We start from the raw sequence: 15,264 nt of genomic DNA on the forward strand, positions 1-15,264 counted from the left end.
TATCAGATTAATCACATCTTAAAATTTTGATTAATCACTTAATTAAAAAAGCCTTTTTTTTAATCAACATTTTCCCCGCCAAATTTGAAGAGCACCTGTTATGTGTTCATTCTTTCGACATTTAATGTTATGTCTTCAACATTTTTTGATCCACTGCACCCTCTCATCCTCCTCTTTTTTTATTTCAGTTAATTACTTGCATAATCAAAATGACCCCAATATTTTGATATTCTGAATGTCACACGCAAACATTTATTAAATGCTTTACATTAATGCATGTAGTTATGTTTATTGCTCAAACACAACCTGTGCTACCGTTAACGTAACCATCCGCTGTCAAGCTAAAAGATCATCTGCGGTCAAAATTAATTTATGACTAATGCGATCATTTTTTTGTGATTAATCAATGAGTTAGTTAATGCTTTAACTTTGTCAGTACTAATATATATATATAAAATAGACATACTGTACACTCAAGTAAATATACATGAAAAATGAGTACAGTAAAAACGCATCTGTTTGCTAATTCCCACCAGCTGCTGGGGGTGTTCCACATTTTCCATCTTCCTCTGCTTCTCCTTCTTCTTGTGTGGGTCACATGGCCGGAGAAGGCAGCACATGGCTAGAAAGAGAGAGAGAGAGAGAGAGCGAGAAAAAAAATGATAAGAGCAAACAAGTCAGGAATGCAGCTGACCTCTATGTCTTCAAGTGGGCGGAACGCTTCGCCGTTCCCATCCTCCTCAAAGTTCACGTCTGCGGCCTCCCCGTGTTAACTACTACGCGCGTACATGCACACGCGCACGCACGTATACACGCGCACGCACGTATACACGCGCTCGCATATATTGACTTGTCTTGTCACCGCGTTGATTCTTCACATTCTGCACACGTTGGAATATGCCGTTTCTTTCCCACCAAGCGTGGCTTTCCCCCGTTTTTGTTTTATCTGCTTTAATGTGAGCCAAATCCGAGTGAGCTCGTGAAAATCAGAGTTTGCGAGTTACGAATGTGTTGCGAAATTGAGCGTGTTGTTTGGTACTCAAGCCGAGTCTGGTGATGTCTCCATTGATGGCGATTCAACGGCTCTCCATGTTTGTCCCCAAAATGTTGTGAAAAATAAATAAATCCAGAACTAATGTAACCAACCAACAAATGAACAAAACGACTAACTAGTTAAAATGCTTAGTTAACTAAAGTATGACCTAACTAGTTAACAGATGTAATAAATAAATTGACAAACGATCCTCAAAGCTAACAATCAAACAAATGACGTTGTTAACTAAATAACACCCAAAAGAACAAACAATTTAAATAAAGCAGACATGTACAACCCAAAACTTTTATTAACAAACAAAGGAACCAAGAAAGGACTTAACTGGTGAACAAATGAAATATATAACAACCCTAATAAACAAATGAACAAATTCAGACATCCAACACACAAAACGTTCTATCTCGTTAACAAATGAACAAACGAGCTAGCGAATTAAATAACAACTGAAAGAACGACTTAATGAGAAACTAACTAGTAACTACCAATTGCCTAACTAATCAACAAACGGAGGAAGGAATTACGCAACTAAAAAACCTCCGAACAAATCAACTTAATAGTAAATGTGCTAAGTAGCAAACTACGGAACAAACAGAGGCTAAATTAACAACCTAATAACCGGAATAACTAACCTAGCTCATGAAAAAACAAACGACCACACAAACGGATGACAAAACTAACTTCCTAATCAACGAACAAGCACATTTTTAAACAAATGATTTAACTACCTAACCACCAGCGAAGAACAAATTGGTTAACAAAGGAACAAAAAAAACGACTTAGCTAATGAACGAACTCAGTGACATTGCTAACTAACAACAAAAGCTCACCAAATGTAAAGAAAATAGATGAGCGGGATAAACACAATATAGTTAGTGCTGAGTGAGTAGCTATAAGTCAAATTGGTGAAAATTCACAGTTTTAACAGCGTGAAAGAGTCATAACAGTGGTACTTGTCAAGTCAAATTAATGTTCCCCTTTGAAGTGAATGGAAATTTCATTAATCCGTTCTAGCCCCTCAAAACCCACCACCATTTTTTCATTACATTTTCATAAATAAAAATAGCGCTATCGTATAAAAACATCGCAAAAGACAATGAAAGATTTATTTTTAAGTGTAATTAGTTTACATACTGTCGTATTTGTGAGTTGGATGTGTGCCCTTAAGGGGCGTGGCCTGCATGCGAGTGTTCTCGCTTTAGATTTCTGTCTCAAGCCAAAGCCATTGCCATCGGAAAAATGTCAATTCATTGTTCAGCCCTACTCGTAATTCAAGGATAGCACAATACGGGGAAGACAACGGCAGGTGTGTAACAGAGACTTGCACCATTTGCTGGTCCGAAACAAAAAAAAAAAAAAAAAAAAAAGGGATCAAGACTCCTGTGTTCCATCACTTTAATACCCCCGGCTTCAAGCCCGGGCCAAGCAGACAGCGCTGCCCTGCCAAGAACAACATGTGGCATTCAGCTGAAGGGCTCCAGTTTGTCAGAAACGGCCCCTTTCAGTGCGAAAACCTCTTAGAGGGCTCGCTATGAGGCGGGACAGTAGCACCTTTCACCCGCGGTGTTGTTCAAAGGTGTGTTTGCTTTGCAGAAATGCGAGCAAACCTTCGTCATCATTAGCTGCCATTTTCATCCGCCGGCTTGAAAGCGGCACGCATCTCCATTTCTTGTCACAGGGCGAAATCTCGCTCGGGTGTCTTTCTCAAAATACGCAAGGAAAACAAAAACGGCGAGAATAAATCGTCACGTTTAGAACTAACTGTCCGGTTCTTGGTCTTTGTTATTCTTTGACCACATCTATTTTGAGACTTTCGTCATGTACAAAATCGGCTTTTGGATCATTCAAGTTTGGTCGTGGCGGCAGACATTTCTATATTTAAAAATTCAGTCTCCAAAATCAGTTTGACTTATCAAAATGAAATTTGGTGAGCATGTCTATCCTGAGTAAGCACACAAAAAGTCTCATAAACCCATGCCTAAAAAGAGTCTGCCATTTTTGTTCGAAGCGGACATCTTAGCCCAGTCGATATTTATACTTAAAAATTCAGCCCCCAAAGCCAGTTTCACTTTGCAACAAGAAATTTGGTCTGTATGGACTATCATAAGTAAAACTAGCAAAAAGCTTCAAGAACCCATGCCTGAAAAGTCACAGAAAATCTGCCATTTTGGTTGGGAGCGGCCATTTTGACTCTGTAATGCCTAAAAAACAAAAACAAAAAAACAATAGCACACCTTATATAATTCTATATTTAAGCATTCAATCTTCAGTCAGTTTGTCTTGTCTTCGAATGTGGATCTTCTGTGCCAGGTCTCTCTCGCGCAAGTAAAGATGTTAACGACAACGTTAGCGACGTGTCATAGCTCCCAACTGGCTGTTTAAATTAGTGGTTGAACGAATGAGTGGATAAGACAATTTTATGACTGAATTTGAATAATCGCTGATCACGTTTTTTGGCATCGAACTTTCAACTCGCCCGTACTGAAACTCTCTGTGACCGTTAGTGAAGATGTAAACTACAACGTTAGCTTTAGACGTTAGCTTTAGGCGTTGACTTGCTAGCTGCCATTATGCTTTCAGTTTGTGCCATGATTTAAACATTTGTCGAGATAAATTAAAAAAAAAAAGAAGATAATTTGCAACCTCAGTGAAAAACATTTCAAAGTTAAATCGGCTTTGTCGCTGTCTCATTTACGCTTGCTTCCTAAGCTTATTTATCTCAAATCTGCCACCGCCTGCAGATTACAGATTATGAATATAATGTGTTTTGCAGCAGTTTGCTCACCAGTGGATCAATTATTGTTATTATTTAAATAGCTTTTTTCATTATTACCTAGCTGGACTTTTTCGTGGTTGTTGTTCAACACGAGTTTTTGTTGTTGTTTGGGAGGTTAATGTCTCGGCACGGGGCGGCGGTCGCTTCGGCGGGTCTTATTAAAGCTTCTGTTTGGGTGAAAACAGACTGTGGCGCTGCAAACAAACCGCCGTGAGGTTACTAATTGGATTTGTTGACAGTCTAGTGACCTGGCAATACCCCCCGCCGTCTCACTATCGACAGTTTAAAGGCGCTACATACTACGACGGGAAAGCTGCATTTTCATTAAGCGGTCTAGTTGATGACATTTGTTAGGCTTTTTTTCATCTGGCTGTTGGAGTAGCCAAAAAAATTAACAATTCATTGATTAATCAACAGCTAAATCGATTATCAAATTAATCAACAACTATTTCCATAGTCAGTTAATTTTAGCGCATGGAATTTTTTTTCTGGTGCTTTAATTTTAACTGTCCAACATTTGAGGTTTTTAATTGATGGTCATTTTGTAGAAACTTTATTTGGACGTACATTGTTATTGAAGTCGCATTGTAAGTTAGTGCGTAGTGACATAGAATGGCGGCAGGCTCTCTGCCGAGCAATGTGAAACGTCTATAAAGAAAGCAAGGTAAGCCTCGTAACGTTCCTAAAGAAACAACATGCGATGGGGAGAAACCCCTCCCTCCCCCACGCCGTGCTCTCGTCATTCACCAGACACATTCAAGAGTTTTGATCGTCTCTTTAGGAACGCTATGAAGAAAAATGCTAACTTATGTAACTTTTTGGAATTTTATAGTAGTCTTGTTTCAACCTGCACAACTTTTAGTAGTTGAACTTAAAACTTTACCTGTTGATCACAAGCGACAATCGTGCGGCAGCTAGCATGAAAAGCTAACATAGCGGTCTTCACTGTCCAACGGATTGACTCTATCAAAGGCGTTTGGTCCCAAAAAGGCTGTCAAGGTATTTTTCCGAGATATATCAGCGAGACGTTCGCTATAGGTGCTCTGTCCGACATTCCTCTGCAAAAGTCGGGAATGGAAATGTGTCAAAGAGGCAAAAGGATAGCCAAAACCTTGAAGCCGCATTAACGACCTTTTAAAGCATTCGCTCCAGGCAGCTAGCTCCCAGGGGAAATATCTTTGCCCGCTAAATGCTCCATTATGTGCAGGAGCAGCAACAGGCCTTCGACTGCCGATGTTTGCCACCGGCCGGCCACTCGCTGAGCCCATGTGAACTTTGTTTTCGTTTTTGACATCGTAGCAACCGCTCCGTAGTTGATGCGTTAACCTGGCTCACCACTAGGGGGTGGGACAACGTATCAATATCTTCATGTGTCGTGTGGTTTCTTGTGTACTTAAAAAACCAAAGGTGGGCACTTCCCTAAATCGTCAATTCCCGTCAATGACAATGCCCACCTTTTGGCCAGTGCTTGATAATGCGAAGCCTCACAAAAATTACACGGAATGAGAAGGACCGTGTGTACTTACCCTGATCGGCAGAAGTAATGCTTCACTCTGTGTATTTTTTTCAAGGCTTCGCGTCATTGCGCACTAACCAAAAAGTGTCCCCACCTTTGCTTAAAACAACCACATGGCCTCCGCTACCCGGGTGCTAACATACAATGGGAAACTTCATAGACACACAGGCTAACAATTAGCATCAATGTGGTGGTGGTGTTACCCTATAAACAACAGATAGTGCTGCAATATATGTAGACAGACCAGGCATAAATTCTTTATCTTCTGCAAAGAACAACTTAATGTCTGTCTTATACTGCCCCCTGGTGGCCAAGGCATGTACCACACAATTAGAGGACAAAGTGTGACAAAAAGTTTAATTATTTTCAATTGTATATCATTTCGTCATGACTATGTTTTATAAAGTGTATAATAGATTATTTTTACTCCTACAGTGATGGACAGTTGCGACACTTTCTTGTTTTCATGGTTTTCTCGTGATGATGTTCTAGTTCTAGCTCGCTGAGCCCTTGTCATTGTGCGTTTCAGGCCGGCATGATCCGGACGGACGCGGACGAGTATTTCATCGAACCTCTGGAGAGGGGCACTCAGGAGCTGGAGGACCAGGGCAGAGTTCACGTGGTCTACCGCAGGTCGGCCGTGCTGCGGGGCCCGTCCGACATCTCGGTGGACTACCACACGCCAGGTAAGGACGCGTTGGCCGCAAAAAATGATTGCCTACTTTTTGATTGAATGACACTGTTGAATAGGTTTGGTCTTATGGGAACTGCCACCTACTGGATTGGATATGTATTGCAGTTACTTTTTAAAAACATTTGTCATCCGTGACTTCGAAATTTCTGGTTTACAAAAAAATAAAAAGCACTTGTTTTTTTAGATTGGTCATTTGTTTAAAAAAAATGACAACAGTAGTAAATGATACATATGAACACTGGGGGGAAAAACAGCCATCTCTGGCGGCATCTTGTGCCAATAATTTCACATACAAGAAACCACAGCGCAATCAGAGACAGGTGTGACTTATTGCTTTCAAGTTTTATTTTTGATGGATTGTTTTTCTGTGGCGTGGCGGTTTCTTGTGAGGATAGCGTTTATGATGAAAGTTGATTTAGTTTTTTTTATATTTAAAAAAAAAAGTTGAATATGGATTTGTATTGTTTTCTTCAAAAATAAAGTAGGCAGTTATTGTATATGCATATGCATATGTCGCATTCTTGCGAAACAACCTAAAAATGGCGGCGAGTAAATGCGATATTTAAAAAAAATTTTTTTAGATTAAATAATCAATTTTGCTAAATAGCATCTTATTAAAAAATATGTGCACATTGAAGATATAACAAAGTTTTGACTTCTTGGGTTTAGCTCCTCTTTTGAAAAAAACCACAGGTGCTATATTCTCAGTCTCGCGTAGTTGAGAAAAAAGAAAAAAAGAAAAATCCACCCTGAGACGAATCCTTCGCCAAATGTAACTGCTTCATAATTTCCTCGACATCTGTGAAGTAGTCTATGCATAATCTTGTAGAGCAGCGATGAAAACAACATCCATTTCAGTGGAGGTAACAAAAAATGGTGTCGAGTAGCTTCGGCTGTGAAATTGACATAAAAATATTCATTTGCACCCGAGAGATTGTGTTCGGCGCTGACATTTTGATGCTTAATCCCACTTTTGAACATCGAGTGCAAACTCCACTTCCAGTAAGTAGTCTTTGCATCATTTTGTAAAAACAGGGATGAAAGCTTTTCACTATTGGAGGTAAAAAGTATATTTTCGAGCAGCTTCATCATCAAAATACTCATTTGCCCCAAAGAGATAGTGTGTCAAGTTGTTGCTTGACCCCAATTTTGAGCACATTACACTCACTCAGAGCAAACTCCACCTCCCGTTAACTCCCGTTTAAAAATCCAAGGTGTTAAATTCCCCCTTTTCATTGCCTTATTGCGCAATTTCCCAGATCGATGCATCACAAATGTCACACGGGTTTCTATCTATCAGGACGTCATCTCTTCGAGGAGATAACGGCAATCTTTTGAGTGTGTTTCCTCTGGAATCGTCAAAACAGATGAAACGCGAGATTTTTAGCGCGAACCTCAGCTGATTGCGGCGCGTGCCTTGTCGCGATCTCATCAGTCGACGGCGTGTATGGAAATGCCGCAGTGCGGAGCTCATCAGATGCTTTCCCCGTTGACTCCATTTACCGTTTAATCCTCTTAGTTTGTATCACAGCACATCAGGTATTTTTATTTCACTGCCAGTCGTAATAATGCTCAACTGATAACAGATTTCATGGCAAAGTTATGTGCTTGTTTTAAATGAAACTGATGTGGTGGTGGGGCCCGCGGGGTTGGTAATGCCTGAAATATGGTAGGCTTCACACACATTCAATCTTCTGCAAAGACGGTACATTCGACCCGCAGACCATTCAATCTACAGTCGCGGAAAAACGTGTTTGTCGTGTTGATTTTTAATGCCATCCTAATACAATTAAAGGTACATTTGTTTGGAGCAAGGAATATGACAACAATTTTTTTTACAAAAGCTGATTTTGAGAGCTAAAGAGCTAAAGCTAGCTAAAACTAGCTTTAAAAGCTGTTTTTTTATATTAACCAAAATCACTGAATACAATTAACCTTAAGCTTGTCAAATAGAACATAGAGCATTATGGATTCCGCTATATTTTGTTGTGTTCAATGCACCAAAAATGTAAGATTTTTGTTTCTGACTGAAGTCTCTCTTCTCTGTGAGCCACGGGTTGCTTTGACATTCCACTTATTTCATGCTGAGCGACTGAACAATTCTTCCACCGAAAAGAAGAAAAACACTTGTGCAGTGGCAACCTTTCGTATCGACCGCTCGCTCACATGATGTTATGCCACCATTTCTGCAATTAATGTCAGCTCTACTGAATACGTTCTACCAGGTGTTGCGTGGTGTCGATTCTTTCATTTAAAAAAAAACAGAAAAAGGTGCTTACTGTTATTGTTGATAACGGTGATGGTAGAAATAAGCTAGCTCGGGCTGTTTTTCGTAACAATATATAAGCTTTGTAATAATAAAATATAGGCTGCGATGTTAACATCTCATGGTAGATGTTAGCTAGTTAGCTAGCCAGCGCTGTTTTTAATGCTTGTTTTGTTTTGGTTGGTTTTCCAATTCTACTGTTTTTGTTTTATCTCCTGTCAAGACTCTATATATCTATATCTATCTATCTATCTATATATATATATATATATAATGTACATTTTATGACTTGATTCTTCTATGAATGATTGTGCTGTATAAAATGGCACAATAGCTTCGCTAGTTGCTAGATGTTTTACTGTTGCTAATTTTCATTGATTACCATTGTTTAATTTGGATCATCTGTGACTGTTTTGGTACATTCTAGTCCTATCTGTTAACATGTCATGCTCGTTACTAGCTAGGGCAGATGTTTTGACCAGCATATAAATGAGATTTGCTCTGAATGTAACACTGTTCTCCTTAATTTGATATGTAGAATACCCCGGCAAAGTGAGTGTATGTGTAGGTAATGCTATTGCTAGCTTGGTTCAATGGAAAGTTAGCTACAACCCCCAGCTGACCGACAGATAGCCCACCTGCCCCAACTAACAGTATTTTCTATACATTTTTGCTTTAAAATAAATGTAAATGTGTTTAAAAGTGATTGTTAATACATTTAAATGTTTTCAAAGCAAATAGGAGTTGTAAAACTATATGGAGGAAAAATGGTCTCTCTCTTCACATATCCCACACTTGCTAAGTTAGCATCCTGCGCTACACCCTAGCCTACTTGGGAGACTCCTCAACCTTTCCAACGAGGTCACGTAGGCTGTGGGAATTCTGCTTATCCCAGCGTCCGCGTAACAAGCGTCTTATTTCTTGCTTGGTTGTTCAGCTCGGCGCATTCTGCTGGCACTCCTCGAAGCAAAACAGCCGCGCGGCATGTCGTGTTTGCCCGTAAAACAAACGCGCGCCATGCCATGCGCCAACCAAAGCAAACAGCGCGGCGGCCGAGAGGATTACACGAGGCGAGGTGTTAATCGTCGGCCGCCGTGTTGTTTCTTTATCGGGAACAGATGATACCGTTGTGGAGGTGACTCACTTCCTGTTTGTTTATTTTTCTTCATTGTACGGAGAAGATTGAGCCATGAATGGCTCGAAGTCGACACAACGTGACGTGCAGAATGACCTTCCTTACCCTTTTGTTAGGCCATGTGCTATATAATAAAAAAAATGTATAATATCATTCTTGGTATTTTAGTACATGACCTTGTTAACTTGTTAACCTTAAAAATGTGTGGAAACGACACCTTTAAATGACATTACAATAACCCCCATTTATGACATATTTATTTCACACCACACTGAGTGAAAATCCATGCTATAGGCCGTATAAAAACATGCAGCTACACAATATAACAACATGTTAAGCAATCAGTGATAAGTCATCTGAACGTGGACTTTTCCGCAACGGCTAGCCTCTCATTTGCGAATGAGATACTGTTCAGCCTATCCCCTTCCAGTGTGGGGCCAATGCCAATGTCTTAAGTTTCGGTACTCTGGCTATATTGCTATGGAAGAAGGAAGCATGGATGGATGGATTGTATTTTCACTGGTGCAGGCAGAACTTCGCCATCAAACCACCTAAATTAGCATGTTAAACGAGGTAGCCAAATAATGAAAACTCACGTTTACATACGTCTCCTTTAAAATAGTTTGTCACCCAACAAAAAAATTCTGAAGCCTGCGTAGTCGAGAAGAACTTCTCAAGTGGTGAAGAAACCTGACAGTCAGTCAGTTCGCTTCACCTCCAAGCAGATGGTCTGTGGTTTTGCCGACCGTCTGTAAACTGCTTTTTTTTTCCGCCTGGAGGGCAAAAAGGAATGGGGGGGGGGGTCGTGAGAAGACAAAATTGTGAAAAGTGACCGTGCGTCTCACTTCAACATGCGCATTCAAAAGCGTCGCGAGGCATCAGTTCTTGCCAGTTGGGTGTCGAGGTGAAATGTGCCCTGACTGTTTTAGCGTCTGCCTGGTGGCAATCCAAACGCGGGGAAACATTTCATCATCCGCTTGCACTGTGTGAATAACAATCAAGAGTCCTCGTGACTGGAAAGTGGAGCTCCCTCAGTCCAGGTAATTGCTGCCTCCAAGTGACATCACCATGTTATTTGGGGTCAGGTGTTTATTTGACCAAGAATACGACGTACCCAGTAAAGCCTACCATACCAAACTGTGTTTGATTTTAAGAGATTCAATACAGAAAAAAATAGCTAATATTGGACGAATAAATCAACCAGACAATTAATCGGTCGAGCCCTAAACTCAATATGAGTTTCATCAAGGATTGGAATAGATGACCTAGATGGAGTTTTAGTAGCAAATTTGCAATAGCGGACTTAAGAGTGAGTGGGATTTACATTTTAAAGAAAGAGAAGTGGTTCTAAGAATGACCCCTGTGGGACCCCTTTTTCTAAGGTGATGACATCACAGACATCACCAACCCTAACAGCCTGTGTGTGACCTAAGAAGTAACCCTCAGAAGGGTATCCATCAAAATGTGACATTCTGCCATGTCAAAAACTTTTGATAGATGGATAAATAAAGGAACACAGAATGTCCTTTTTTCTATAGGAGCTTTAATGTCATGAAAGACGTTAAGGCTGTCACAGTGCTGTTCTTGGTTGTAAAAGCAGACTGCAACATTTTGTTCCGACGGAGAGGTTGGAGATGGGGCAATCATTCAGTTGAGAAGGATCTCGAGACACAAGGGCTTGTTTCAAGGACTGTTATCAGGACATTTTTCATCTGAAATAGAAAGTTTGTATACCATACTCCATAATTGGAGTGGCGACTTTTATATGGAAGGGGGTCGATGCCATCAGGCCAGCAGACTTTTTCGGGGTCTTACGTTTGTAAAGCATTGGACATTAAAAAAGGAGACGAAACAAAAGGGAGATCATTTGAATTAAAAGTAGGCAGATTAGAGGAGTCTGAGGAGTTTGTACTACTTGGCTGAGAAACGGGATGTACTGGAAATCATCAAGACTAAGCCCAGCCTTTTTGAAACGGATTTTATGAGGGTGATGCTGATAGCGAAATTTGGCAGAATAAAATTCAGATAACCGATAAAAAAATACATATATATAGTTAACTCATTTGCTCCCCAAAACGTATAAATATACGTTCTATTGTAAATATTACCATGCTCCCAAAGACAAATTTATGTTTTTAAATCTTTTTTTATGCTAGAGCGTACAAAAGGCTTTGATACAGCCTCTCAACTTCAAAGAACGGTTAAAGAAATGGTAGTTATTACAAAAACGGCCAGCAGGTGGCAGCAGAGTATAAGAGATCAACCAGGGCCATGTTGCAAAAAGCTCTTTCCCCCACTGTTTTAAACAGATTTGTGAATAATGATGAAACTGCAAAACGGAAATCGATACAAATATACTTGTTATTTTTTTCCCGATGAAAGAAGAGACTCTAATCTTTCTTTTGGTAGGTTTCATGTTTTTATAGCAATAGAACACAATATTCTGTGGGTCTTGCAAAATCAGTCAAAATCTTTCTATCTGTATCTGTTTCTGTTTCGCAGCAATTAGCATTAGAATATAGCAAAATGTAATCATTATTCACAAATCTATTTAGAAATGTGTGAGTAATTAGCTTTTTTTCAACATGGCCCCCATTTGATTTATTTTGCTCTGCTGCCACCTGCTGGCCGTTGTATAATTACTACCATTTCTTCAACCGTTCTCTGCAGTCCAGAGGCTGCATCAAAGCCTTCTGTATGCTCTAGCATTAAAAAAAACTTATTAATACGTCTTTGGGGCACATAAAACATTTAAAATAGAAGGTATTTAGACATGTTTGGGAGCAAATGAGTTAATGTGTAAAAAAAAAAATTAATAATAATCTGCAGAAATATCATTTAATTTTAAATGAGCTATCATCGGCTGATTAAACCGATTAATCCTGTCAGGCCCTAATTTGTTTCTAGTCAGAAATGAGAGAGTCATTTACCCTCCAGCTATTCTTTTAGTCTGTAAAGTTTTCACTGTGCTTCAAAACTTGGAGTGGTTGTTTGAAGTCACCGAAGTTAAGGACAGCTTCAGAGTCTTTTGATAAAATGAGTGTGTTTGTTTCTATCATTTGGGGCGAGGTGCTTATTTGTTTCATACCGGGTAAGGTAACAAAATTTGTGAGTTTAAAAAAAAAAATGCTTTCAACGTAATGTGGTTTGTATTTAATGCTCAAAATGTGTTACGTATTGTATAAGCAATTTCTTCTACTTGTTATTTGAGGCTGGTTCCCTAATTTCTTGAACGCAGCATCAGACAGCCAGTTGATGTTTTCCCTATTTGGCTAATACAACACTAGGTTAACTTTGAACTTTCCGCACTAATGAGTCCAAGTAGAGGTGAGTGTGTTTGAGCGTGGAGAGATGAAGGTTGCCATGGTGATGGAAATTCCGGAATTACAGTCCGAGCAGATGTGTGCCCCCACTCTACCCTCCCAGAGATCCTCTTATCAGGCCCGACAACCGCGGCCCGAGTCCCTCGCCGTCTTGCAACTCTTTGGATATTAGCTTCCATTTTCACACGTCGGTGGAAATATGAGCAGGAGAAACCGAGCGTCTGGGGGCGCGTCGATGACCGTCGCGATCCGGCCGCATTCTGGAAGGCGCTCTGAGGCCGGCGGCCGTTTGTGGGGGAGGAGGCCGGCCGTGGCGGAGGGTTCTGGTGCGGAGCGAGGTGTCGTCACACTCCAAAGGAGAAAGAAAAAAAACACACACACTGATTTATATTTGTCGCATGGCCGTGCGAAGCTAAGAGCGGGGGAGGTTGAGGGCGGAGGAATTTGGTGAGATGGCAGAAAAAGGAGCGAGGATGGACTGAGAAGTCTCATGACGTATGCTAAGTACAGTGATACCTTGACTTAACAGATCTTGAAATGCCATTAATTATTTGTATAAAGGTAATTATTGCCTCTTATTTAGGGCCCGACCGATATAAATAATAAAACAATTTTTACTTGTTTACAACTGTAAAGCATTCACCTTTTCTTTTATATAGTTTTATCTTGTGTTATTTTCATTATTCTATCAAAATAACCCATTTTTCACACATTGAGAATAATTTGTGCCTTTGCGTAGTGTTATCTCAACTGTGGGTATGTGTTCGCAAAAGATTTGTGCGCGGATATTCGTTATTTGGAGGGAAAACACTCCCAAAGTCAATGCTAACTTCCTGTTAGCATTTGAATGGGATCCTCCCTCCGCTCTTAGCATTAGCGCTAGGCTAGCGATGTTTTAAAAAACGAAGCGTGTTTAGTTTTACGGTTAACTCCAACTGCGGTGTCATTAAACAGCGTAAAGGAAATAACACACGGCTACACGCTTGCTAGTTGCTAATGCTACGCAAGCAAAATGGTGCGCTCGGGGTACTTTCACAGCATCGGAAACTTCGCCATTTGGCCTGATTGGCCGATGTTTGAAGGCCAATAATCAGCCGATTATAATCGGCGGCCGATTAGTGTTTGTTTTTTCACAAGTTTCACAATTCCTGGCCTTCTTGAACACAGCATCAGAATGTTTTACCAGAGTAAAAGCTTTTGAGCTTGTTTTTGTGTGTGTGTGTGTGTGTGTGTGTGTGTGTGTCCATACCTTCGCCCATATCTCTAGTTGTTTAAGTGCATAGATGGATTACCACGTCTGGGGAAATCCACTTTGGGAAGTAATTTACTGAAGCGTCTGCCGCCTAACTTTATTTAATGAAACACTCGCGTCTGCCGATAACAGCGACTGAATCCTGGCGTCGTGATTCTCTCCATGCCCAAAAAGAAATGTCTTATTATATACAGCCGTGGACGTGCGCGTCAAATCAATGCATTATGCGGACGAGGCACCTTTTAAAGCAATTTACCTTTTGTCAAGTTAACTAAATGAAAGGTTACCTGGTGTCACCCAAGATGGATCCTCTAATGTATCGTAAACAGAAATAATTCCAGCTGGGTCAGACGGCAGTGGAAACACTCGGCAGCCTCCTTGCGTGTGTGCGTGTGCACACAATGCCTGAAATAAATTAACGCGGCAAAGCTTTCAAGCGGCCTTCGGTGCAGATAAAAGGTGACGATAAGATCCCCTCTCTCACTCGTCTGCATCATTAGCACCAGTAAATAAATACAAGCCAACGCATAAAAATAATAAAATCTGAGCTTTTTTTTTTTTGTTTGTTTGTGGGCTTGATGAAGCGGCGCCGAGTGTCGCACGTTGTCATGCAGTACGACACGATGCAATACCATATCTTAAGCTAGGCGGTGATATATTGCATTCTGGTGCAATATGTTATGATACCGTATGACATGACGTAATGGATTATGGTACAACGTGTCATTGTGCAATATATGTTGTAGTACTTTATGATACTTACTATACAATAAAAATGCTACACTATGTTGCAATGAAATACATATTGTGCAATACGACCTGTATGGTACAATACGAAACAATGTTTATAATATGGTACGAAATGATGCAATGTTACATCACAATAGGATATGGTACGCTAAATATGAAACGATGCAATATGATGCAATTCCATATGCTATAATACAATATGGTACACAATACATAACAATACAATACATTATATAGCTCCCTAGTGGGTAAACTAGCACCCTGGGTGCTAGTTGGCTAGCTAGCTAGCTCCCTAGCAGGTAAACGAGCACCATGGGTGCTAGCTAGGTAAACGAGCACCATGGGTGCTAGCTCGCTAGCTCTCGAGCAGGTAAACGAGCACCATGGGAGCTAGCTAGAGAGCTAGCTCGCTAGCACCGGAGGCTAAAGCCAAATTGTAGCAGGATTTTACTTTCTGGACCTGGATTTGCCACCTCTGGTGATGAGATGATATGGTACCGG

General features: G+C 40.4%; 1 protein-coding gene across 2 annotated transcripts in view; it reads left to right on the forward strand.

The window, feature by feature from the left end:
- Window positions 1-15,264, forward strand: part of adamts3 (ADAM metallopeptidase with thrombospondin type 1 motif, 3) — a 95,441-nt gene that overhangs the window by 12,587 nt on the left and 67,590 nt on the right. For both annotated transcript variants that reach the window (XM_086076229.1, XM_086076230.1), the window contains exon 4: window positions 5,873-6,029. In XM_086076229.1, the coding sequence (XP_085932355.1) occupies window positions 5,873-6,029 (157 nt within the window). The remainder of the gene's footprint in view (window positions 1-5,872; window positions 6,030-15,264) is intronic.

Source organism: Leptonotus elevatus, chromosome 5 (assembly GCF_054856555.1).
Source record: "Leptonotus elevatus isolate MCC_2025b chromosome 5, RoL_Lele_1.0, whole genome shotgun sequence".
In the NCBI taxonomy this organism is placed as follows: domain Eukaryota; kingdom Metazoa; phylum Chordata; class Actinopteri; order Syngnathiformes; family Syngnathidae; genus Leptonotus; species Leptonotus elevatus.